The following is a 25843-nucleotide window of genomic DNA, read 5'->3' as shown; positions in this document are numbered from 1 at the left end:
TGGGGTCCATGGTCCCCTTAGTAAGAGGACTGTAATGCAGCCATCAGCCCCCAGCGTACCCCACAGCCAGCTGTCTCCATCACAGACACTGGGTCTGCAGGCACAGCTCCCAGTTCTCACAGTAGCAGGTCATCAGAGTGTCCCTCTGCTCTCTGGATGCCTTCTGCCTTGTAGGCTTCCATGCCCTCAGCCCTGTTTACTCATCACTTTGAAGCTGCAGAGGTGTTTTTCGAGTAAAGAGAAGAAAGAAAGAGGGCATCACTACATTGCAAGGTTTTAGTCACTCCGAGGTCAGGCCTTCTTTCTGCTTTCCGTGAAGGCAGTAATCATGTTTCCAGGGAGTGAAACTCTGAGCAACCGCTCTCTAAGGAGGAAATGGCTATCGTGGTTCCTATCATGTAGAAAGAATCGGGAATGGAAGGCTATTGGGATTCAAACAGTGCATCCAAGTTCACACGGAAAGAGATGGGTTCATGAGTCCAGTTCAGGTCCTGGGATTCCAAATCCTGCATGCTTCCTACTACACCAAGCTCAGAGGGAAAGAGGTGTATAGATGGGGCCAGGCGGAGGTGGAGGGGGGGATGGCAAGAAAGACTCCTCCTTCTGCACACGCCGAGAGCCTGTGGCTGAGCTAGCCCCGAGCTGAGCAGAGAAGTGAGGCTGAAAGCCTCTGTCTGGGTCCCAGGCTGTGCGGACAACAAGTGTGACGTCGTGTGAGTCACATGCCAAACAGCCACATCTCGAGCCCCCAGTGAGACGGTCTCCACCCACAAAGGATGCAGCCTGCGACAGCTGGCCTGACTGTGCTTGGCCATGTGCCTCTCCTTGCTTCACGCCTTGCCCCAAAGTCTAGAACACTCTCCACCACTTCGCCCCCACCACTTCGCCGCCCATCCCCCATCCGCCATCATTCCGTGGCTTGGGCTGCCTTCCCAGGCCACTTTTGCTCCTCTTTCATTCATTTAAAAGCATTAGGGGCGCTGGCTGGCTTCGTCGCGGGAGCATGTGACTCTTGATCTCACAGGCATGAGTTCAGGTCCCACACTGGGGCATGGACCCTACTTAAAAAAAATTTTTTTAATTAAATAAAAATAAAAATTCTGCTCTGAGCAGCCTAGCTCACTCAGGAGAGCGTGTGACTCTTGATCTCAGGGTTGTGAGTTCAAGCCCCGCATTAGGTATAGAAATTACTTAAAAATAAGATCCTAAAAAATAACAAAATGATAAATAGACAGACAGACAGACACCTAGAAGCATTAGGAGCGCATATAAAGAATTGCAAGCTCCGTGTTTGTCATCCCCCAACTGCTCGAGCCGCCAGGCCGGGTCCCTCATTCTTTCGTGATTTCTCACCTCCTTTGCTGTCACTTCCATGCTGGGCCCTCCAGGGCTCTGTGGACAGATCAGGCCACCAGACGGCATGGACTGCCTTCACTGTCTGAGTTCTGCCGGTGCAGATAGGAGCTCGGACACCGCTCCCTGCCCCTTGCAAGGGTCTACTCTTCTGTCTCCTACTTCGTGTGCCCTGTCCCACGTGGCTGGGCACAGAGGAAAGCCTGCGAGTGTTTGTTAACAGAGGCTTGTGGAACACAGACTATTCCTGGCACAGACCCCAGGCGCAGGTGACATGACTGTGAAGAAGACAGGCAGAGTCCATGCTCTCGCGGAGCTTACATTCTAGACGGGGTGGTGGGGATGGGGTGGGGGGTAACAAGTGGGCAATTTAAAGAATAAGATAACTTCAACAGAGCCAAGTGCTCTGATGATAACACAGTGGGGGTTGTAGTAGTGATTGAGGAGGATTCTTTCAACTGTGGGTCCCAGAAAGACCTCAAGCTGTGACATTTGTACTGAGATAAGGCAGAGGCTTCTAGGCACTGGGTCCAACATAAAAGCTGGTGGCTGGGGGGCTGGAGGGCGGAGTGGCTGGAGGGCGGAGTGGCTGGAGGGCGGAGTGGCTGGGGGCCTGGGGAGCTGTGGGGCTGGGTGTTTGGGTGGCTGGGTGGTTGAGTGGCTCAGTAGCTCAGTGGCTGGGTAGCTGGGTGGTTAGGTGGCTGAGTTTTTGGGTGGCTGAACAAGTAGGTGCCCAGGGGACTGGGTGGCTGGTTTATTGAATGGATATAAGCACCCATTCCCGAGGTGACAGGCCTCCTTGTGAAGAAGTTCTTCATGCTGCTTACCCTAATTCTATCACTCTGTTCTCTTACAGTTCCCTGTGTTGGACAAACCGGTGAGTCTTATATATGTCTCTTCCAACTCCAGATATGACTCTGGCCCAAAGCTTAACTGATGGGCCCTTGGGTCCCCTGGAAACATCTTCAGAACAGCCAACTAGGCCCATTGCTCAGGAGTCCTGGCTGGTGCCCAGGCAGAAATGGGACCTGGGACCCCAATGGTCTCGGGCTGAGAGTAATTCTAGGTGATTCGGTTCCCAGCACATGGCTCTGGGCCTCATCTTATTCCCTTGTAAATGGAACCGACCTCTGTCTCCTCCTCTCCAAGTGGCTCTAAAGTCCTAGGTTCTCCACTCACCAAGGCCCCGGACTCCCTTCTGTCCCTTGTGTGTTCAGAGAAGGCAGCTTTGTCCCTCAGCTCCCTCTGTCTTCCAGTCCCCCCTGACCTCCACGGAGCTTCCTGTCAAGTAGGAAAAACGCTCGCCGATGAACATCTTGACGGCCAGGGACACGTTCTGTGGTGCCAGGCTGGGGTGAGGGGTGCTGGGCAGGACGCAAACCCATGGTCCACGCTGCTAGAAAGAGCAGCGGCAAAAGCAAGGCTCAACCTTCAGTTCTGCGTGAGCCTCCGGCGGGGCTGGAAGGGGGTCCTAAGGGCCCAGAGAGACCCAGGCAAAGGCTGTGCTGGGGCTCCCACCCTTTCCCCACCATCGCTCTCAGCTCTCAGGCCTGGCTCCTGAGGCTGCCTGGGACCAGCGGCGTCTGGCTTGTCAAAGAAGTATGGCCTGGGGACAGGCCGGCCTGGGACTGCCCTGCAGAAGGTGCTGGGCCCCTGGGACCTTGTCTTTTGTCCACATCAGGCCATAGAATGCATTTTAGGAAGGAGGACAGACAGGACGGCCCCTCCCCAGGACGGTGGTGGAAGCGAAACCCCGTGCAGGGATGGGAGCCTGGCCTGGGGGCGCGGACAAGGGAAGCAGGAGCGAGCCCAGGCAGGGGAACGCCCCACGTCCCCCCCCTCCGGCCTCTGGCTGGTGGGCTGTGTGCCGCTGTGCTCGGAAGGGGAAGATGCACAGAGTGGCCATGGGGCAGCCAGGCGGCGAGGAGCCCATCCGCGGGGAGAGACCTGGGTAGAAGGAAGGAGGTGGAACAAGGGACGGAGAGAATGTAAGTGAACCCAAGCTGGGCGATGTTGGAAGGGCCGCTGGAAGCGGAGGAGGTAGGAGGGAAGACCAGAGAGAAGGCGCGGGAAGAGTGGGGGAGGGGAGGGGAGGGGAGGGGAGGGGAGGGGAGGGTCTAGAAGAGCAGGGAAGAGGAAGGAGGAGGAGGAGGGAAGGACAGTGGAGACCTGCCACGGTCTGGCACGAAGGCCCGGGACGGAGCGGCCGTGCAGGTGCTGTCCGGGAACGTCTGTCCCCAGGGGAGGCCTGAGGCTGGGGGATGGAGGGAGAAAATGAGCTGATGGGACCCGCTCCTGGGTCTCACAGGCTGGTTGTACCTCCGAACCTTGCCAACCCCATGTTTGAGGGCAACATCCTGAGTCTGCAGTGCCACGATGGAGGAATGGAGCTCTGTCCCTGGCCACGTTCTACAAAGACGGGAAATCACTCCATGACCCAAAGGCCAAACAGGTTCTGCCCATGGGGACAGCGACACTGCAAAGCAACGGCCAGTACAGCTGCACTGGGAAGGCAAGCTTCCTCCCGCACCCAGGCACACAAAGGTCAGAGACGACCACGTTTCAAGTCACCAGCTTCCAGGGGTCGGGGGAGTGGGGGCTGGGGTGCTGCTCAGGGATCTGGTCCCTAGAGGCCAGCAGCTCTCCTGCCGGCCCGGAATGCTGGGCCAATCACACAGCCCTGAGATGCCCACCACGCTGTCCAAATGCCCACCCCCATGGGGCACATCTGGAACCCAGGGAAGGAGGGGGATGCCCTGGGCCGTGGAAGCACCCTGAACCAGCCCAGCCACTCAGTCCCAGAGACCCTGGGCCAGACCCTGCCCTCTGGAGACCGGATGACCGACAAGACCCTCTGGCTCTGGTTCTGGCGGTGTGGGGTACAGCTGAGAGGTGGGTCCTGGGGAACAAAGACAGTGTCCCATGGGACACGGGGCTGTGGCCTGGGACATGTCCCAACTTACACCCCTGCCCCTGGGGACTCAGAACTCAGAACTCAGGAGTCCCCGCTGAGCCTGGGCCTGCTTCTCCCCAGAGCTGTTCCCACCTCAGGACAAGCGCCGTGAGGGGAGCCCGCCGACCCTGAGATGCCAGACGGAGCTGCACCCCCGGAGGTCGGCCTCGGGACTCCTCTTCTCCTTCACAAAGATGGCCGCACCTCACAGACCCAGGGTCCCCACTCAGAGCTCTGCCTCCCAGAAACCCGGGAGGGAGCCTCTGGGGTTTACTGGTATCAGGCCACCGCAGAGGGTAGCAGGTCCAGAAACAGAGCCCCCAGCTGGAGGTGAGGGAACAAGGTAAGTGGGGAGGAAAGGGAGACACTCCCCGGGGGTCTGAGCTTCAGGTAATGGGAACCCAGGGCCCTTAGAAAGGGGTCCCGGGGAGGAGGGGCCAGGAGCTTGGCTAAGTAGAGCTGAGCCTCCCACCCCGCCTGCTGCCCAACTCCTGTGGCCTCGGCTCATCCTGAGACCCAGGTCCACAGGCCTCACTGTGGGGGACGCAGGGGAGCTCCTCCGTGAGACCCAGAATGGCTCCCCTCCGATCCGGTAGTCATTCCACCCGAATGGGGAGATCCTGGGGAGCCGGGGGGCTCCCCACGGAAGAGCCGCCCCCTTCCCCTTCCCTGTGACGTCAGAGCAGGATGCAGCGAGCTACTCTTGCCAGGCCGAGAACGATGTCTCCAATGAGACAAGTGAACCCAGGACGCTCTCCCTGAATGGTCTGTCTTGTCCCCCACCCGGGCTCTGAGCCCCAGGAAGCAGGCAGGGGTCAGGTCTCCCGCTCTGTGCCCCACCCCCCACCCCCTGCACTGTGCGAGGGAGCATGGACCCTGCTTGGGCATCTGTGCACTGAACCTGGAGGGGAAGGGAGAGCTCCACAGGGGGCAGGGGTGGGTCCATGGTCCTCAGCGGTGTTGCCTGCCCGAGCTGGTGTCCCCTGGACGACCCTCATTCCGTCTACAAACTTCCTTTGGGCCACGCAGTTCCCCCTGGTGCCAGCCATCCTGCCTCCTCCGCGCCCGTCCGGGGTGCGTTTCTCAATTCCGTCCTCAGTGCTCGTGGTCACCCCACCTCACCCGTGGGTCCTCGGGGCTTGTCTGCCATCACCAGCAGCCCCTGGCTGGCTCCTTGTCTATCTGCGAGCCTGCCTGGTGTGCTGGTCGCCGCCACTGCACTTGTGGTGTACTTCAGACCCTGGGGAAAAACCGGTCAGTGACCTCTGTGACTTTCTTGGCGGCTGAGTCCCTATGCCAGGCAGCCCAGCCTCTAAAGAGCATCTCAAAGGACCAGCTGCTTCCTCTTCGGGTGCTGGGTGGGAGGAGGAACTTCTCTTCGGGTGTCACACAAAGGAGCCCACGGAGGGACTCTAACCGCTTCCAAAACACACACACGCGCGGACACACACTGTCTCACACCCACAGTCACGCAGAGATGCACAAAGCCAGACCGCACACCCGGGCCTGAAAGGGAGGATCAAACACGGGAACTCACCGGCCGAAGGTGGTGCACGTCGGAGTCCTTCATGTCTGCGAGACGCTCTGTGGCTGTCGACTGTGCCAGGACAACCCCAGGCCACCAGCTCCGTCGGACCAGAGCTCTGCTGAGCAGAGGAAAGGAAGGAGGAGAACCCAGTGCCCGTCTCTGTGCCCTGAGCGCGCACCCTCTTGTCCCGTCCTGGGACCAAGGAGGGCTCGGTGGACATTCACTCCTCAGGAAGGAAACACGGCGGAGAGCACGGAGCCATGGCTTCTCCCAGCACTGCTGTCTCCTAATTCTGTGACGTGGGCCCGTTCACTCTAAGAGTCACCAAGTGTCTCCCTCTTGGGGTCACTGTCTTTCAGCGAAGGAGACGACATCCACGTGCTACGAACGCGTTGGGCTGATACCTCGTGGGGCTCGGGACATTCTCCCTCTGGTCTACACGGATTCCGGACCCTCCCGCGCTCCCGTCCGGCCATGACGATGAAGCAGGAATGGGGGGTGGGGGGCTCTCACAGCAGTCACCTTGGGTAGCTCTCCACGTGCTCCTATTCTAACCTTTCTTCACCTCAGGCCCCATTTCAGGGCTGCCGATGCCGAAGCTTTCTGGTGCCAGCTGATTCTCCAAACCCACCGACAGAGACTCAAGCGAGCCCCAGCCTCTCCCCTCCGCCCACCCAGGGGTCTCATTCTTACTTTCCACCTGCCAGGGGAGAAAGTGGTTGCTGTCGTAGACCGCCAAAGCTACGTTTACTTATTCAAGTCGGCAGCTCCTTCCGGTAAGGACGGTGCGATGAGTCTTTCAGGAGCTGGGCCGGCTACTCTGTGAGAAAGACCACCCCGCCACGCAGTCCAAGTGCTCCTCCCTAGCCAGGCTACCTGAAAGGCCTGGCTAGCCGTCCCAGCCCTGGACCCCTGCCCTGCTTCACCAGCCCCCACTTAGGGCTCGGGCCAGCCTCCAACTTCCTGTCCCCTTCTAGCTGTCTTTGGGCAACAAACCTTCCCTCTAGTTTTTGGCAGGTGTGTGTGGTGGGGGGGGTGTCCCTGCCGGCTGCCTTGCTTCAAGGCGTATCTGCACAGTAGGAGAAAGATGGGGGCAGGTCCGCGGCTAGGCGGAGAGGCAGCTGGAGCAGCAGACCAGGAGCCGAAGGTGTGTGACCGCCACCACCTCTGCACCTGCAGTAAAGCCCCCTCCTCCTGGCCCAGCCGTTCACCTGGCCTCAGGAACACGGCTGTGTCTGTTCCCGGGTCACAGCATTCAAGACAGCAGAGCTGTCTCCCTCCCAGCCGCAGACCAGGTGGTGGGGAGCAGTCGCTGGGGAAAGATCCCCAAGAGGAAGCAGCCTCTCGCAGGGAAAGAACATCCCTCTTCGTGGAGAGGCTCTGCCGCGGCCCGGCCCACGCTCCCCGGCCCAACGCCCACTGCCAGCCTGGGAGCAGCGGCACTAGTCCCCTGTCGTAAGGAGCCTGTCTCTCAGGAAAGTTGGGCTCCTGGTGGGCATTCCTGGGCCGCTTCTCTCCGAAACTCCGAGGCACAGAACCTTGAGAATGAATGTCACACAGAAAACAACCTTCAGGCCCCTTTCCAAAGCTTCACGAGAAAAACGGGAGTTCAACCGCTCCGTTCTCCACACCCAGGTCTGGACGACGCTTAACCACCCCCGGAGAGCATGTCCACTCCCCCCACAAACGAAACACGTGCCGCCACCAAAGATACGTAACAGGCTGTATCTCCGAAGGCAATTTTCAAAACATCTGGGCCAACTATGGTGTCACTAGCCCCGTGTATCGTCATGCAAGGGGCCCACGTCCAAGGACCACTCGCCTAGGTGTGCCACGGCAGTTCGTCCGTTTTACGACCCGTTGTCACACCCCACGTGAAACAGAGGTCCGTCGAATTCCCGGAGCTCTTCGGCACATGGCGGCCCAGAAACACAGCCCTGACGAATGAGCAAGGGGTGGGGGTGCGGGGGGGGGTGTTTAACAACCAGGAGCCTCTCGGAATTTCCGTGAATGCCCTGCTGGTTTTATAGGAAGCTCCCTTCCCGCCAATCCCGCCAGTGATCCTGCTGCCTTCTTGCTGTCAGAGATAATGAACATTTCTTAGGCGCCAGGCATCAACCCCATGACCCAATCCCTATCCTAGGAGCTAATTTTTAATGTTCTGGAAGCACCTGCTTTCCAAGAGGCAGCATGCCCGAGAAAAAGCAGGTAAACCTGGATTAAGAATCGGTCCCTACCCCTTACCTTGTGTGACCTTGGAGAAGTCCCTCTCCAGCCTCAGTCACCTCATCTATATATGATACTATGACGTCATAGTCTCAGCCCTTGCAGGACGGTCGCAAAGAATGTCAGACACCAAAGAGTTAGGGAGAGAGGATTTTTGGTCATCCAGCTACACGCTGGTCGCTGGGCTCGGCACTGCGCTGTCAAGTCGACGTCGTGTTTGAATTCCCCGGCCCCGGCGTCTGGCACAGCGTGTGGCCAAAGTTACCAGCTTTTCCTTCTCCTGAAAAGCAGCCTGAGTGGTGAGTCTGGGCCCTCTCCATGCAGGGGTGCGACCTCTCCTCTCTGACCCTGCTTCCTCCGAGGTTGTGATGCCCGGGGGGCCACTCTACCTACCCTCCGGGATATTTTTCAAAGGAAACATCCTCTAACAATCAGCCCTGTCCAGACCTGTGAATCAGCCTCATAAAAACACCAGCCTGAGACCTCCGGCAGCCTCCACTGACTTTCTTTCTCTCAGACTCTCTACCCCCACTGTCCAGCCTGCTCTCGGAGGGAACTCAGAATTGTGCCTTTGCATCTCCCAGGGCCCTTCTTCTCACGACAACTGTATCTTTGGGGTAAATACCCAGGAGTGCCATGGCAGCATCATAGGGAAGCTCTATTTTTAATTTCTTGAGGGATCTCCACACTGTTCTCCAAAGAGGCTGCACCAACTTGCATTCCCACCAACAGTGGAAGAGGGTTCCCCTTTCTCCACATCTTCTCCAACACATGTTGTTTCCTGTCTTGCTAATTTTGGCCATTCTAACTGGTGTAAGGTGATATCTCAATGTGGTTTTTATTTGAATCTCCCTGATGGCTAGTGATGATGAACAATTTTTCATGTGTCTATTAGCCATTTGGATGTCTTCTTTGGAGAAGTGTCTGTTCATGATCCACATTTAAAGAAGATCTGTAAGGGACATAAGGGACACCTGGGTGGCTTGGGCATTAGCCACCTGCCTTCAGCTCAGGGTCTTGGGATGGAGTCCCACATTGCATCAGGCTCCCAGCTCCGTGGGGAACCTGCATCTCCCTCGGCCTGCAGTTCGCTCTGCTGTGTTTGGTCTATAAACACATTAAAGTTTAGAAAGCCTGGTCTGCCTCCAAAAGACACGTCATGGGATTACCTTCATCCACTCGCCTTTGGGAACATCACGGGATAGGAGAGAGGACCCAGAGAACTTGCTAAGACAACCCGCGCTGGCATTTCCCAGCTTCCCACCCGCCATCAGACTGCCTCCTCCCCAGCCTCTTCGGCTTCGGCTTCCTCCCCATCTCTCTCATCACCGGTCCAGTCCGGGTACAGAAAACATCAGGGCCCTCCCCTTCACCTCCTCTATCAGGCTGGGGAGCACAGGCCAGATCATGTAGAAGCCCAGGGTCCTCACTGGTCCATCAGGAAGCACCTGCTGAAGCCAAGCCTGGCCACGCCCTCTGTAAACAGGCTGGCCCCTTATAAAGAGTCAAGTCAAAGGCAGGACAGCTCCTGAAGGAGACAGCGATGATGGGGAGCAGGAAGGAGCTGGCCCTGCCAGTCTTCCCCCCCGACCAGCTCTTCCTGGAGCATTCGCACCACCTGCCCCCTGCCCCACACCAGTGACACTGGGGCCTGTCTGTGGATGGTGCTTACCAATGCAGGGCAGGATAAGTGGATTTTATAGCAATCTCACAGAGTGATTTTGTTTGTTTAATACAATCGTAAAAAGTAGGGCTCATCCTTTGGATGTCTCTTTTTATTTCTTCTTTTAGTAAATGGCTTTTATCATATTCTACAAAAGAATAGTTCCACAATGGATTCAAAATAAAGAAAAACAGTTCCTTTGACACCGGTGAGAAGCCCTATCCTCTACACACACCGACTCACAGTCTTGCACACACGCGCTCACACACACGTGCGCACACACACGTGCACACCTGTGTCTGGCCTCTCCTCTCTGTGTCTTCCCCAGAACCCCTCCCCCACCTCCGCGTGTATTTGCACAGCGAAAGCATCCTTTCCTCTTAGCTTAGAAAAGAATGGGCTATGATTTTTTTTAATGAACAGTAACTAAGAAAATGGAAGAAAAAGAAAATCCGCAAAAAGCAGGTAGAGAAAGCAGAGGTTTCAGAGGAGTCCCCAGACTCTCCCCCGCCGGCCTGACAGCAGCACAGCGGGTCCCAGGGCCCTCGCCGGTGCGCAGAGCAGGAACCCGCTGCTGGTCCTGGAGGACCCTAGGACACTGGTGGCGAAGAAAACAAGACTCTCCCGGGGCCCCAGGGACAGACCCTGCAGACACCACCGCCCGAAAGGTTCTGCACTCTTAGTTCCTCTCCAAGTCGGAGCAAAAGCAGACGCTCCTCCAGCAGCGCCCAGTTGTCAGCCTGCTCTAGGGACGCAGGGACCGGGGCTGTGGGGGTCCACATCACTTCCCAGGTAAACAGGACAGAAAGGGCTCTGTGCAGGGTTGAGAGCCCGGCCCGCCTGCGTGCTGCTGCGCCTGTGGGGAGAGGGGGGCGCACACCGGGGGGCTCACGGCTGCCCTCTGCTGGCCGCCTTGGGTCTGACCATCCATAGGACCGCGGCGTCCAGAGGTGCCCTTGGACACCTGTCCTTGGCTCAACACCTCAGAGACACACCACAAAAATGGAGCATGCGCCAGGCAGTTTGCAGAGGTTGGGATTTCTTTCCATTCCAGGTTTATTTGAGATTTGGCTAGAAAATGAGGTCTTTGACATTTTTACCTAAACCAGCATCCACTGGTACGGACCTTGGGGGCAGGAACCACAGACGAGACGCACAGGACAAGGCAGACCCAGGCTTTCTCATCCAACACCAGGATGTCTTGCGTCCTGAATGCAGGTTCCCATCGCCGTCCTCACTGCTGGCACAGACCCTCACCACTGTGCTCCCCCGCTCCCGGGCTGAGCAGGCCCCTCCCACGCTGCACCTGCTCGCAGCCGAAGGGGCCCAGGGGGCAGGTTCCTCAGAGGTTTGCTGAGCGAGTGAGGGAGACGCCAGCTCCTCCCTCCTTCCTCTGCGGGGCTCGGGGTGGTGGTCTGCCTCCTGTACGCAGCCTGCCTTCAGCTCCCTGGGAAAGTGTGTCTTTGCCTCCAATGCAGACCCTACGAAGCCTCGGACCATCCCACCCAGCCTCTACAGGGCTGTTTCTTGTCTCCTGCTTCCCCTCTCCTGCTGGGTGCACCTTGGTCTCACGCATCAAAGATCAAGCGCTCCTCTCTCTCCGCATCCCCAGCAAGGCCAGGACAAGGGCGGGCACGGCAGGTGCTGTGGGCACTCGGGCTCAGGGCCATGAGTGCAGGCATGAGAGTGGCATCTCAGGGGAGGTCGGGCTCCCTGTTTTCACGCATGCGGGAGCTACCTCTGCTGCCAGAGCTGGCCGATGGGGAAGTGGTGTGCACGGGCTGCCGCACCCAGGGCAGCCTTTGGGGCCAGCTGGTGCCCGGTGGCCTGGCGTCTGGCAACAGACCGTGCGGGCAGGTGGTCCTCTCTGCGTGAACCGAGGAGATAAATGTAGACATAAAGATGTGGCTTCGGTGGGGATCCCCGTGGCCTCTCAGCCCCCACCCCTTACCACCCTTCAGAGGAGCCCCCTTTCCTCCCGGGAAGCCTGCTGGGTGCCCTCCCTTCCTGTCGGAAGCTCTGCCTCTTCTCTCCTGTCTCACTTTTTGTCCCTCCTGCATCTCTCCTGTCTTTCGGTGTGGCCCCAGCCTGTCCCCAAGCCAGTCCAAGAATCAAGGACAAGCGTGAGTGGGCAGGATACCCCGATTCCACTGGCCCCGAATGGAGCGCAGGCAGCACACGCGACCTCCGGGCACACCTGCTCCCGCCCCTGCCCACGGCGGAGGGGGGCTAGGGGAGAGGGGCCCAGGCAGCCGGAGCCCCGAACCACAGCGACTCCCTGGCTTCCAGAAGGGCCCCGCTGCCGGCTGCTCTCTTAATTAAGGAATGTGGGAGTGGTGCCTTTGAACTCCCAGCCCAGTGACTCCAGCGCACCGTCCGGTGGCGGGGTAATTATTATGCTCCGAGCCAGTGATCCGCAGCGGGGGGGAGCCTGTCCCCGCAGACTTGTCCATCCTGAGCTGCCCTGTTCGTCTCTCTCCAGTTCACACAGCCTGGAGATCTTCTTCCCTTTGCGGAGGGAGGATGTCTGCGGACCCTCACCAACCTCCTCCCCCTTCCCCAGGTCCCTGGAAGCCCCCTCCAGGAGGAGGGCGTGAGGTGGGATGCGAGGCTGGGACGATGGCAGCTCCGCCCCTGCTTGGACGGACCCTGCGCAGGCCCAGTCCACTAGGAGGGAGAGTGGCCCCCCACTGTCTTCTCTGCGGGAACTCCGCGTCTATATTGCCCACATTCCTCCCCAAGGGCCCAGCTCCTGCCTCCACACCCTCCCGGTCCCAGGCCTGCCAGCCCAGCATCACGCCATCCGCCTCTCCGCGGGCTCGGAGGGCTCCCCCATTGGGAAGCCTGTCCTTGGCTCCAGGCGGGGTGCCGACGTGCCCTCACGAGCTTCCGGTCTGGGACAGTCTGGGAGGGGGCTGCTCCCACCCGAGCCCCCTTGCTCTGCGTGGACCTGCCCTCCGCTCTGCCCTCTCTGGCCAGTTAGTCCCGATGGCTAAGGGTTTTTTAAAAGCTGACTAAGCGCCAGACCCCATCCTAAATAAACCCTTACCTGCACTCTTGCCCCACGGACTGTAATTAGCAGGTTACCTTCCCCGTCTCCTCACCCAAACTGCAGACTCCCTGAGGGCAGGGCCAGGCCTTTCATCTCTGGGTCCCCAGCCCCTGGCACAGAAGTAGATGCTCAATAAACACCTGACACAAAAAGGACGGATTCACAGCGGGGTCATGGGTGGGACCCCCGCCCCCCGGCCTCTCACCGTGAAGCCAGATGGCGCCCAGTTCTGCCCCTGACTCCGCTCTGTCCCTTCCTCTCTACTCTGAATAGTTCCTTCCTCTTCCAGTCAGACCACCCCAACGGCCGCTACCCAGGCTTTCCTGCCTCTTCTCTCTCGGCCAACCTGCCCTGCACGCTGTCCTTCCCCCCGCCAGCTACGCTCGGCTCGGCTCGCAGCGGGCCACAGCCCCTCCCTTTGAGCAGACCTTCTCAGAGCCTTCCCTCGGCCCACCAGCTGCAGAGTCACCTGGAGCGGAGCACGGGCCAGACTGGATTCCCGGGCCCTGTCCCAGCCCCACGGAACCAGAGTCTCCGAGGCTGAGTCCCGCAAGGCGGAGAGCTGCTGCCCCCAAAACAAAAGCCTAGTCCCTAGGCCAGTATTCCAGGCCTCTATGAGCAAACCCTCAACCTCCCTTTCCATTCCCACCCACTGCAGCCCTACGGGCTCCTCCCCTCGCTCCTTCATCACCCCAGAAGCCCACCTGGGACTCCCCCATCTAGCTGTACCCACTCGGTTCTACTTCCTGCTCAGAACCTGCCCCAGCCCCTGGCTCTCCCATTCTCTCTGCCTGTCCAATTCATGCCTACCAGCAAGGTGCAGCTCAAAGCCCACTTTGGGGGATGTGCCCCCCGCCCGCATTCACAGGGATCTCTCCCCCACCCCCTCTGCAGCGAGAAGACCCCGCTGCCCATTGCAAGAGCTGTGCTTGTCTGCCGGGGGCCTTCCTTCCAGGCATACCCTGTTTCTACACTTGGGCTGTGAGGCCCTGGAGAGCAGGAAGCCTAACCCAGGGTCCCCCGGCTCTCCTGCCACTGTGCCTGCCTCGCTCTTGGCCGGGTCCCAAGCCGAGGTCAGGAGTTCCGCGGGACAAGACACCACGAGCTCTTGGCCGGGTCCCGAGCCGAGGTCAGGAGTTCCGCGGGACGAGACACCACGAGCCTGGCGTGTCTCTTGGGGGTTCCCCTGGTCTTGCTGCAGAGTCTCCCCTGACTCAAGCAGGCCCGTGTAACTGGAAGTGAGAAGAGACGCGGGGTGAGGAGGGGCAGCGCCGGCAAAGGGGCCCAGGCTCCCCGGGGCGAGCCTCCCACCCCAGCTCTCGCTCATGACCTCTGCAAGGGGCTAACCTCGCTCCAGGTTCAAATCAGTAAGACCCTCAAGAAGTCTAGAATTCACGCTCTCGTTTGCAAATGTTTAGGAAACACCCACGGTATGCCGAGCGCCAAGGGGAACACAGGCACAGGTAGGTGAAGACCTTGCTGGCAAGCAGTCCGTGGAGACCAGAAAACCACCACGAGACAGTGTGCCGAGGGCAGAGAGCTGGCCGGCATGGGGCTCGGGATGGCTTGAGTGGGAGCTGGCCGGCCGTGGCGTGCCCGGTCCCTGGTCCTGAGGACCGGATGGAGCAGCACACCTGCCGGAAGAGCGAGCACAGAGCGTGGGGTGTCGTGGGTGCTCCCCAGAGGGGCCGTCCTGCCTTCACATGGCCAGAGAGCGGACTGGGGAGCCCAGCTCGGGCCAGCAGACTGGAGTTGAACTTAGGAGTGCCTTGTACACCAAGCTGAGGGTTTTGTCTTTTGTTTTCTGAGGGCAGTGGGAGGTGCGGAAGAATTTTAGAGAAGTAACACAGGGAACTGCAATCTAGAGGGTTCCCTGTGGCTACGGCAGGAAAGCAGCCGGCCGTGGGGCCGGTGGGATCCAGAGAAGGCTGGCGGATCCAAACGGAGGATGTGGGCTTGTGTTGAGGCATCTGTTGCCGGCGACGGCCTTGGCCAACCACGGGCACATGGAAGAGGCTGACTTACAAGAATCCACTCCTGATAAAGCCCCGCCAGGCCGGGGCCAACTTCCACTTTCCTCTGGAGACTTTCATTTTCGGGGCATCCAGTTCTGAGTCAAAGATTCCTCCTTTGGAACATGGGACTTTCCAGAAGGACCACAGCCTCTTCCGCACACCCACTTGACCCCAGATGTTCTGGATTTGGGTTGTTGAAGGAGTCTGCTGGCCTCTCGGGAGAAGGATGGCCCTGTGGTCCCTGTGGAGCCTGCTTCTCTGGGAAGGTAAGGGGGGCCAGTGTGTGGCCTGTCCTCAGAGAGTTGGGTGCCTCCCCCCCCAGGGCCCTTTGCCTGCTGTCTGGGCAGGGACCCCATCCCCAGCGAGAGCCCAGGGGCTGGGGAGGGACAGGGAAGACTGAAGAATGTTCTCGGTGACCTTAGAAGATGGACCCGGCCAAGCTCTGCAGCTCCTTGGGTGGAAGGCGGTGGAGGCCGTAGCAGCGTCCACGTCCGGGGGACATGAGCTGTTCCGTGGCCCTGGGCCGTTCAAAACTAAGGCTGGTGGTCCCAGTGGTTTGGAAAGTCTCAGTTGTGGGAAGGGTGAAGGAATTCTACTACAGTCTGAGAAGAAGGAGGTCAGGGCGGAGCAGGCTCGGACAAGGTTGGGTGCCTTTCCCTCAGCCGGGGGGAAGCCAAGGCTGCTCCCCGCAGGTCTGTGTAAGGGAGGCGGGTATTGCGGAGGGCGACAAGGGAGAGCAAGCCACACAGAGCACATGGACTTGGCACAGCACACACAAGGGTGTGCTGTGGGAAGGGCGACCCCCCGCGATCCCCCTTCCTGTCTGCTGCCTGACCTCCCCCCGCGGTTAGCAAGCAGCACACGTGACAGGGACCAGCACGGCAGGGCCAGGAGGCAGGAATCAAAGGAGCCCAGATTCCCATCAGGGACTCCAAGGGACTTGGAGATGACTTCAGCCAATGTCCCTCACCTGGGCCTGTCCAAGCACGTGCGGGAAATCCTCACAAAGGAAAAAGACCTGTGTGGTGCACAAATCTTTCAAATCCTGGGATGTGGAAGGCAAAACGGCCCCTTAACGGTAAACCGGATGCGTCCCACCGTTTGGCTGCGCCCTCTTGTTTCGGGGCTGAGACCACAGAAGGGACCAGGGCCATGGGCTGATGTCACAGAGCAGGTCTGCGGCAGACTTCAGGCAGGACAGACTGAGGAGCCTTGACCAGCATCCGGCTCTGTGCTCTGTGCAGGCCAGGTCTCCCCCCGCAGTCACTGCTGCAGCCGGACCTGGAGGGCAGTGAGACGGGCGGGGGCTGGCCGAGTGACCCCCAGCATGCGGCTGCTCGAGCCCACTCCCAGGGCCTGGGCACAGTCGACACGAGCTGTGTGCTGCTTTCTGCCCCTGTGTCCCCCGGGGCCACGGCCCGGAGACTCCTCGGGGACTCCTGTCTTTCACCCAGTACAATGCGCTGAGTGTCTCCTCCACGCTCCTGCTGGTGTGGGCGTGGGGGTAGGAAGAAGACAAGAGGCACCCGTGGCCCCACGTGGCAGCCCCTGCCGCAGCCACAGGCAATCACGGCAGAGGGACCCAGCACCCCCGGCTGCAGGCCACGCAGAGAAACAGTGCGGACCCCCCCCCCCGCCCCCCCCCCCCCCCCCCCCCCCGCGAGATGGGGAAGCCAAGAGAGGCAGGCGGTGTTCAACGATGAGCAGCATTGGACAGCGAGGGAGTCAGGCCTCCCAGAGCCCTCAAACTCAGCATCCCCCCGACTGCTTCTCCTCCTGCTCTGGACCACGGAGAACAGTGCTCTGTGGGTCCCTGGTGCCCTCCCTGGCCTTCGCCGTCACTCCCCAGACCACACCTAGGACCAGACCGCACCGGCTGCACAGGTCCTCCCGCTTCTCCCCATCTCAGCCGCCCCCATCACTGCGCAGGCGCAGGCCGAGGCACAGGAGAAGGCCGGCCTGCTCCAGTTTCCCACACCCCTGCTGGTGCGGCTCTCCAACCGGCATCTCGCCCTCTTACTCCCTCACTTTAAACCCTGTGCGAGGCCCCCCCAGGGCTCTAGTGCGAAGCCCAGGTGCTGCGGGAGCTGACCCCCACCCACTCCTCGGGCCAGCGTCTTCCTCCCCTGCAGACAGCTGCTTTCAGTTCCCAGAACCAGGAGCTCCGGATGCCCTCCAGGCCCTTGCACGCTTCCCCATCCCTGCTCCGCACAGCCCTCCTCCACCCGACCTGTCTGATCCCCTCTCCTCCTGGTCTCAGCTTCACCACTTCTCGGAGCCCCCAAGGCCGTTGCCACACGTGTGCTCTCCCAGGGCATCCCTTCTTCCCCATCGTGGGTCCTAACTTAATATGCTTAGAGTCGGGCTTCCTCTGTGAGCGCCCAGAGCACAGACGCAGGCTTCTGTCCCTTGTGCTGTTATTCCCAGCCCCCAGCACAGTGTACCTTGCTCGGGTGGAGGGAGTGTGCTTCGCAGCCGCTTAGCTGGGTGCCTGAGCGTGGCCCGGGAGGGGTGAGGAACCTTGGCCAGGCAGCAGTGGGGCTCCGTTCTTCCAGCATTTCTTCCCACCTGCAGCCTCCAGCGCACAAGTGCATGGCCAGGTTGGGGGCTCCGTGCTGCTGGTGGCAGAGCGCCCTTCCGGCTTCCAAGTCCGAGAGGCCATCTGGAGATCTCTCTGGCCTTCCGAGGAGCTTCTGGCCACATTTTTCCGGGGCACCCCAGAGACTCTGTACCGCTCCCGCTTCCTGGGCCGAGCCCAGCTGCACAGCAACCTCAGCCTGGAGCTCCAGCCGCTGGAGTCTGGAGACAGCGGCAACTTCTCCGTGCTGCTGGTGGACACGGGCGGTCGGTCCCGGACCCAGGTCCTGCAGCTCAAGGTGTACGGTGAGTGCGCCCCACACTGGACTGTGTGCTGCCCACAAAGAAAGTTCCTGAAAGGGGTCCTGTGTCCCGGGAGCTGGGGAGACCTCTGGCCTCAGGCCTTGCAGCTGATTTGGGACACATCTGAGAAAGCTCCTCAGGGACTCCCAGGTGCCCTCTTGTGTGAGGCAGCCCAGCTTTGCCAACCCACTGATCTTGCCCAAATCCCAGCGGGGTCCTTTCTAGGCTCCGTGGCCTTGGACACGATGCAAAGCTTCCCGAGCATTCACCTTTCTCATTGATCAAATGGGCGTCGTGAGTGGTAGTACACATAGCTGCCCACAAAGGCAGGATACACTGCATCTGGGAACACATCCAAGACGGAGGTCTGGCCTACACTCCAGAATGCTAAGGTTATCAGATGTGCCATTGTTAGACAAAACACTAACAAGAAAAAACATATTGCCAATCAAACTATGGCACAATGTTTTTTTACTAAAAATTAAAACATAATTGAAGCATGGAATGTTTATTTCATATTGCTTTGAAGAGTTCTTTAGACGTAGAGACTTTTAACTATATGACATTCATGGATGCTCTCAATTATTCATTGTTGCAAAACAAACCACCCCAAAACTTACTGCCTGAAAACAGCTATTTTAATTTCTCACCACCTGCAGGGTGGCGGGGCTCAGTGGGGGTCTTCTGCTCCCCGTGGTTTGCCAGACTCGTCCATGCAGCCAGTCAACACCTCAGCTGGGGTGGCTGGCTTCACCGGGCACTGGGCGAGCTAATTTTTCCAGCACTTCACCTCCACAATCTCCACCTCCTCCATCACCATCACCTTTACCTCCACCTTCTTCACCGTCAACTCCACCACCACCATCACCATCACCTCCACTATCACCTTCACCTCCACCCTCTTCACCATCACCTCCACCATCATCACCATAATCTCCACCTTCTCCATCACCTCTACCACCATAACTTCCACCATCACCTCCACCTCCACCACTTCCACTTCCACCACCATCTCCTTCTCCACCAACACCTTCACCTCCACCTTCTTCACCATTACCTCCACCATCACCATCACCATCACCATCAGCTCTACCTTCTCCACCATCACCTCCACCATCAGCTTCACCATCAGCTCTACCACCATCACCATCATTTCCAACTTCTCCATCACCTCCACCTTCTCCATCACCTCCAACTTCTCCATTACCTCCTTCTCCAGTATCACCTCCAACACTACCATCACCTCCACCTTCTCCACAATCACTGCCAACTCCACCATCACCTCCACCACCACCTTCACCATCACCTGCACCATCACCTCCTCCACTACCTTCACCATAACCTTCACTTTCTCCACCATCACCTCCACCATCATCTTCACCACCATCACGTCTATGTCTACCACCTCCACCATCACCACCTCTATCTCCACCTCTACTGCCTCCCCTTCCACCATATTTGTTGCTGATCAAGGGGAAAAAAAAATGGCCTTTTAGCTCTCATTTATCTGCCTAATGGCTTGGAAAAAGAATGCGAGGTACCCCAAATCACTATTTCAGTAAAACCTCAGAAATTTGGTAGGGCAATAGGGAGAAAAAGTTCTAGTGTTAAGAATGAAAAGTCGGGGTGACAGCTAGGAAGAGGAAGACAGTGAGGAAGAGAAAGTCAGGAAACTGGGAAGGAGAGAGGACCCCAGCCACCCCCACCACTAACCCAGGGGCAGCTAGCAGGTTGTCTGTGAGCCACTCAGGATGCCAGCACGCCATTATTCGTGTGTTCTGGATGCACGCAGCCCGGAACCCAGTTGCATGGCTTGGCAGGCAGAGCACTGGCTGGATTTCAGCAGCCCCACCCTCACTGGTTATCCCCTTAGCCCAGGGCCCTTGTGCAGTGAATAACCTCCACAACCATACAGGCAGCCCTGGAGCCTCTTCCTGCTCTGAGTCTCAGCTGCTGCACGTGTGAAATGAGGACATTGAATGGGATAACACACGCAGCACCCACACCACTAAGCTCTCAAATGCCTTGTTCTCAGCATCTGAATTACAGATTTTAAGGAAATTGCTGTTTTATTGCTTCCAAATACATAGCATGATTAGAACTAATTGCACGACGCTGCCAGCAGCCGTCCTTGGGAGCTCTGCTTTGACAATAGATAAGAATGATTTGAATTAGCAGATCAGTTACTACAAATGTCAATGGGTGTTTCTACTGTGCCTGATAGTGTTTGGAAGCAGCTTGTCCTCCTAAGTAGTGTAAATATCCCCCCCACATGCATACACGGTAATCTTTGTTTATACTATTAGGGTGCCCAGCAAATCTTTCCTTTTCCATATCACAAATCCCACCAGCTTGAGCTGGCATTAATGAGGTTTTACTCTGCTTGACTCTGGAATGCTGTCAGAGACAGAGCCCTCCCGTTGTCACCAGAATGCTCTCCCGCTGGCCCCCATTGCCACGGAGACTCGAGATTTACTCATCAACCTACACAGAAAAGGCGAGCCTCTGCCAGGGAGGCCGAGACTCCAATGTGTTCACCGGTCCAGGTGGCTGAGCACCTAGAGAGCTGGGTTATGAACATAAGGAAACAGAACCCCCACCCCCTGGTCTCCCCCGCAGTTTGCACCCTTGTAATTATTTCCTTAATTATTCAGTCACTTGTCAGCACCTGTCTTCTTCACCAAACTGTAAGCTCTAATAGTCCAGGAACGTGTTTGTCTTCTTGCCTGATTTAATAGATGCCTATCACCTGTCATGAGGAAAGTGCTAAGACAAAGGACAGACAGAGTTTTGGAGTCTTCCGAGCCTGCGGTGTCAGGGAAGGCTTCAGGATCTGAAAAGCAAGCTATGTGCTCAAGCTGGGTCTTGAAGGGTTGGTAGGAGTTTCCTAGGAGGAAGAGAAGACAAAGACATACGTGCACAGCTGAGCCAGATAAAAGCGCCCAGGATATGGGAAAGTAATGGCGTGCTTGGGAGAACAGGAAATTAATCAGGGTAGGTGAGTAAGACCAGCAGGAGGTTACAGCTACAGAGGTTGACATCAACTATGTCATGAAGGATTTTGAATACCAGATTAAGGAATTCAGCCTCTGTCCTGTGGGCAATGGGAAGCCAGACTATGTTCTGGAGCAAGAGTGGGCTGGTCAGAGGTGACCTCTAACCCTGCATGGATCCCAGGGCTGGCACGATATGCCCTCCCCGGCATCACTGTAACCCATGCCCACTCCACTGTTCTTGCCTAGATGTGGTGCCCAGACCCGTGGTACAAGTATTCATCGCTGTGCCAGGAGAGACTCAGCCACCCAAGACCTGCCAGGTGTTCCTGTCCTGTTGGGCCCCCAACATCAGTGACATAACCTATAGCTGGCGACGGGAAGGGACCATTGACTTTGGTATGGAGCCAAGCGACCTCTTCACGGACGGACAGGTGCTGAGGGTTTCACTGGGACCAGGAGACAAGAGCACGACCTATTCCTGCATTGTCTCTAACCCTGTCAGCTGGGACTTGGCCACTGTCACCCCTTGGGAGAGCTGCCATCATGAGGCAGGTATGCCAAAGGCCTGGGGCCAGTGGTGGAGGGACTGTGAAGAATCAAGCCCCTCTCTGACCTGCCCCCTTCATATCCAGCCCCAGGAAATTCCTCCTACAAAGATGTGCTGCTGGTGGTGGTGCCCGTCTCCCTGCTCTTGACCCTGGCTGGTCTCCTCTCTGCCTGGCACCCCTGCTACTCAGGTAGGAGTCCTGCAGGTGCTTGGACCTCCTCCATTTTAGGCTTCAGATGGTCTGCTCTCCTTACCTCTGCCAACACATCTCCTGACTCCTACTCTGGTGTCCAATCAGATCCATCTACGTGAAGCCTCATTTGCAGTTCTTCAAATGAACTCTTGTCTTATGTATTTCTTCAGGCTTTTGCACATGCCATTATCTCTGTCTGGAACACCCTCTCCATGGTTTCCCACCCAATCCCCCCACCTCTTCATGTGACTCTGTCCTCCACAATCTCCAAGGGACACCGGCTCCAGGAAGCCTTCCTGACCTCCTCCCCTGGTCTGGGCAGAGTGGGTGTTCTTCCTTTAATCTCCATTGCCTACCCTAGTCACCGTGCTCACTGCACTTAACTCTCCCGCTGAATTCTCCGCTCCTTAAAGGCTGCCTTACCACCCCACCAGGCAACTAGCAATGGTTCCTGGAACAACACTGGTACAGATAAAGGTTTGCTGAGTGGAAGTCTAGATGAATCCCAACCCACTCTTGCCTACCATTCCTAGGAAATGCCTCTGAAGGAAGAAACTTTCTGGCTAGGGGTTTATGAGGCCTCCTTCTCAAGGAGAAGAGAGCAGGGAAACTCAGAGGTGTGGCTGGATTCTGAACTGGCCCTCCTGCTTAGCCCTTCCCTCAACCTCAGGATGTCCTGCCCCTGACAGAAACACCCCCACAGACCTGGGCTTTGTGGAGATGTCCACCCTTGGCTGTCTGGGATGGCTTCAGGCCAAGCCAAGGATGCTAAGAGTCCAGATATCATTGGGTAACTTTCTGATCTCTTTGCCAGGGAAAAAGCAGAAGGACGTCTGTAATGACAGAGTGACTCCAGAGACAGAGAACCCCCTTGTGTAGGGTTCTGGATGAAGGCAGACATAAACTGTTGCCTGGACCATCAGGAAGCCCACTGCCCAAGCCCATGATGCTCTGGAACATGTTGGTATCTGGAATCCACCATGGGCCTTGTTGCTTCCACTGAGACTTCTGTCCCACCTCTGGGAGCAGCCTAGACAGCTACTGCACTGGGAGCTGCCCAACAGAAAACACTAGCACAACCTTCCACATCCCCCCCAACCCCATCCCCGCTTCCATCCTGCTCCTGGCTCTGCTTCGGGCAAGATAACAGACCATCCCCTCCAAGACACGTGAAGTTCTCCAGGACCCACAGGGACGTTGATGGTCCTAAGCATTCACCACCCCCACCATGGTTCACGAAGTATTGTTGCAGACAGAAGTTGTCTCCTCAAAGTCCATTTGTTGAAGTCCTAATCCCCAATCTCTCAGAATAGGACTGTATTTGGAAATCGGACTTCGAAGAGAAGATTAAAATTACATGAAGTCATTGGGATGGGCCTTAATCCCTTATGACTGGTGTCCTTGTAAAACAGGAAGAGACACTAGGGATGCACACACAGAGAAAAGGCCATGGAAGGACAAAGAGAGAAGGAAGACATCTACAAGCCAAGGAGAGAGGCCTCAGAAGAAACTTGACCTGCTAACACCTTGGTCTTGTGCTTTGAGCATCCAAGACTATGAGAAAATAAATTTCTGTTGTTGAAGCCACTCATTCTGTGATATCCTGTTACGGCAGCCCTCGCAGACCACACCAAGTGTTAACTAACTGGCACCAAAGGATTGCCTCCAGTCTGGGTCCCAGACGCTAAAAGACACTAGACATCTGAACTAACAGAGAAACTCTGAACCATCCCCTTCCAGCTCCAGCCCCAGCCCAGCCCGTGTAGTTTGAGACCCTGATGTTTCTTGATGCCTGAGACATTCTCGTAAGAAAAGATCTAGAAATGGATGAAGGTGAGAGGCAGGGGACAGGATTCTCTTTCCAGCATGAAGGACTATCAGGTCGTCTGACCTTGTAGCCCCTCAAAGGTAATTCACAGGTAGAGACAATCAAGAGATGGTTGACATAGCCTGGTTGGGGTGGGGGCCATTTTGCAGGTAACACCTCGCGAATGACATTTTCACCATCTCTGCCCACCACTGTGCCTCCTGCAGGATCTGAGGTCCTCTCTGCTCTGCCCAGCACAGCGACCACAAAAGAGGTATTAAATTTTCCGCAGCCAACAGAAAGCTCTTGCACGGCTTCAAGAAAAGCAGCTCAGCCTGAGGGCCTCTGCCTGAGGCCAAGAGGGTGAGGAGCCAGAACAGCTGAGCAGAAAACAAGTGCCAAGTGCGGAGGGAACAGAGGCGGAGGCCTGGTAGAATCTGCTACACTATTTTCAGATGCACGAGCGGAAGATGCCCCCGTGCTCACGGGGAAGAGACAAAGGCTCCACCCCTCCGTGCAAAGCCGGCCAAGGTCCCTGTCTCAGAGCAGCATGTGGGACGGAAGCTGTGATCGTGGCCATCCCGGCTTCAGTGAAGGTGCTGAGGCTGAAACAGCATCTGCCAATCAGTGGTTCTGTCTGGGAAAACTCTGGGACTTCGCCTTTGGAAACTTCGACTTGGGGGTACGTGGCTGGCGAGTTCACGTTACTCCCACCCAGGTGCACCCCGATTCTTTTCTGGGACCTCCCTCAAGGCTTGGTACTAGAGAGGAAGGCGGCCTTGAAGAAACAGAGGCAGGGAGTGAGGTGTGTTCCCAGGACAGTTCCCATCGCTCCGCCCGGGAGGTCAGTCCTGGGCAAGGGTCTCCCCTCCGTCCCCCAGGAGCTGGGCAGTCACTTCACCTTCATCAAATGGTCAGTCGGCCTCTAGATTCACAACCCCCCTCACCTAGTCAGCTCATTCTGGGATCTCCCTACCTTCTGGCTCTGCTCAGTCCACAACTGCTCTCCAGGCTTCGTCTTTTCCTCCTGCCTTACCTGTGCCCGCTTTCCCCCCTCACCTTCCCCCAAGTCCTCCTGTCCTGTGCACCGGACCCCCCAACCTGGCAACCGGTGTTGCCTCCTCCCGTCACCTGGAGGCTGTCCCTGGGGCCACTGGCTTCGTAGGCAAAGCTGTCCTCGGTCCCTCAAAATGACGTGAAAGAGAAAGCCGGGGACCTGGCCAGGAGCCGTGGGGACTCTGTGGACAAACACACACACACGCTAACTCCTTCCTTCCTTCCCTTCATTCCCTGGGCCCCACGTCAGATCAGAGCAGTTCTGGGTGGAATGGGGCCTACAGTGTTCCCTCCACGAGTTCCCTCTTAGTGACTTTATGAAGTGGTTTGATGGGGCGGCACACCCGGGCTTTTTAAGTGGATCCGTGCTGCTGGAATACGTGGCTCCTCCCACCCCTCGTGATTCCCTTGTCAAGGACTAGACGAATGACCCCACCACCACCACCAGAAAACTCAGAATGCTTCTGAGAGAGCAGGGTCTGTGTGGCAAGCATTGGGATTGATGGTGCGACGTTCGCACAGAGCGAGGATCGACGGACGGTTCGGCGTGCGCTGGGTCCAGCTTGAGGCCCTGGGGAACCAGAAGTGAGTGAAACAATGTCCTTCCTTCATGGACTTTATACGCTGGAAACGCAATAGGCAAGGAAGTGTGTGTCATATTTGACGGGTTCTGGTAAGGAGAGAAAGCAGAGTAAGAGTCTAGAGAATAATGCGTCGGGGAGAGGGAGCCCGTCTCATAAAGGCAGTGGAGAGAACCGTGGCGTGGGTGGCGGGACTAGCCTGGAGACCAGAAGGTGCGAAGGCCCCGGAGGGGGAGCGCGGTTAGTGTTTTCAAAAAATAGAGTGGACCTGTACTCCTGCGGCTAATAATACAGTATATCTTAATAAAAAATTTTTTTAAAAAATAGAGTGGAGGCCAGGCTGGCTGGTGAAAACAGAGAGGGCGTGGTGGGGGAGAGTGGAATGGGGAAGATCCGAGAGGGGGCCTGGGGCCACCGCACGTGGGACCCTGGGGTCTTCACAGCACACGTCCCTGGGCTTAGCGTAGCCGGGAGCACCCCTGTCTGTTTGGGAGTCAGATTCCTCCCGTGACGACCCTTCCACCATTGTTTCCAGTTGGCTCATGGTCAGACCAGAACCCTGTCCCTCTGTTTTTGCTTTTCTCTGCTTTCATTAAATTTTCCTTGAACACGAGCCTTTGTACCTGTCCTTCTGTGCAAAGCATGAAAGCAAGAGCAGCGAGGGCGTCGGGGTCACGAGACGTGACGTCAGCGAGAATGGAGAGGGGGCGTAGCAAAAGGCGAGGGTGAGACAGACGCGTTTGTTTTCATCAGTAGAGACAGGAATACCCAGGGCCTTGTTTAAAAACGTTTTTTTCATAGGGACACCTGGGTGACTCAGTTGGTGACGCGTCTGCCTTCAGCTCAGGTCATGATCTCAGGGTCCTGGGATGGAGCCTCACATCAGGCTCCCTGCCCGGCGGGGGTGTCTGCTTCTCCCTCGGCCCCTCCCCCTGCTTCTGCTCACACGATCTCTCTCAAATAAATAAATAATCTTTTTAAAAACTTTTTTGG

At 57.5% G+C, this 25843-nt stretch overlaps 1 protein-coding gene and 1 non-coding gene across 3 annotated transcripts; both read left to right on the top strand.

The window, feature by feature from the left end:
* The first annotated feature begins 3173 nt into the window (after positions 1-3173).
* LOC106004046 lies at positions 3174-4742 on the top strand. The gene is made up of 3 exons (XR_006608539.1): positions 3174-3341; positions 3662-3897; positions 4388-4742. It is a non-coding gene; the product is annotated as an uncharacterized LOC106004046 (transcript).
* Positions 4743-14019: 9277 nt separating this feature from the next.
* On the top strand, positions 14020-25463 carry SLAMF8 (SLAM family member 8). 2 transcript variants are annotated; one of them, XR_201073.3, is made up of 6 exons: positions 14020-15056; positions 17365-17673; positions 20913-21218; positions 21299-21403; positions 22221-23314; positions 23441-25463. XR_201073.3 is itself a non-coding variant. In XM_004775821.3 (5 exons), exons 1-5 carry the CDS (start codon positions 14966-14968, stop codon positions 22283-22285), a joined length of 876 nt encoding a protein of 291 aa, XP_004775878.1. In that variant the 5' UTR covers positions 14020-14965; the 3' UTR covers positions 22286-25463. The 2 variants fall into 2 exon arrangements, 1 of the variants encoding a protein (XP_004775878.1); XM_004775821.3 differs by having other exon boundaries at positions 22221-25463.
* The last annotated feature ends 380 nt before the right edge of the window (positions 25464-25843 follow it).

Source organism: Mustela putorius, unplaced genomic scaffold (genome assembly GCF_011764305.1).
Source record: "Mustela putorius furo isolate JIRA1106 unplaced genomic scaffold, ASM1176430v1.1 tig00000997_pilon_pilon_pilon, whole genome shotgun sequence".
NCBI classification, from domain to species: Eukaryota; Metazoa; Chordata; class Mammalia; order Carnivora; family Mustelidae; genus Mustela; species Mustela putorius.
Note: the sequence above shows the minus strand (reverse complement) of the source record. Positions and strands in the feature narration are given on the sequence as shown.

Coding starts and splice junctions, on each gene's coding strand:
- SLAMF8 (XM_004775821.3), top strand. CDS start 14,966: ATGTTCTGGATTTGGGTTGTTGAAGGAGTCTGCTGGCCTCTCGGGAGA. Junction 15,057..17,364: donor GAGCCTGCTTCTCTGGGAAG/GTAAGGGGGGCC, acceptor TCCCACCTGCAG/CCTCCAGCGCACAAGTGCAT. Junction 21,219..21,298: donor GAGCTGCCATCATGAGGCAG/GTATGCCAAAGG, acceptor CTTCATATCCAG/CCCCAGGAAATTCCTCCTAC.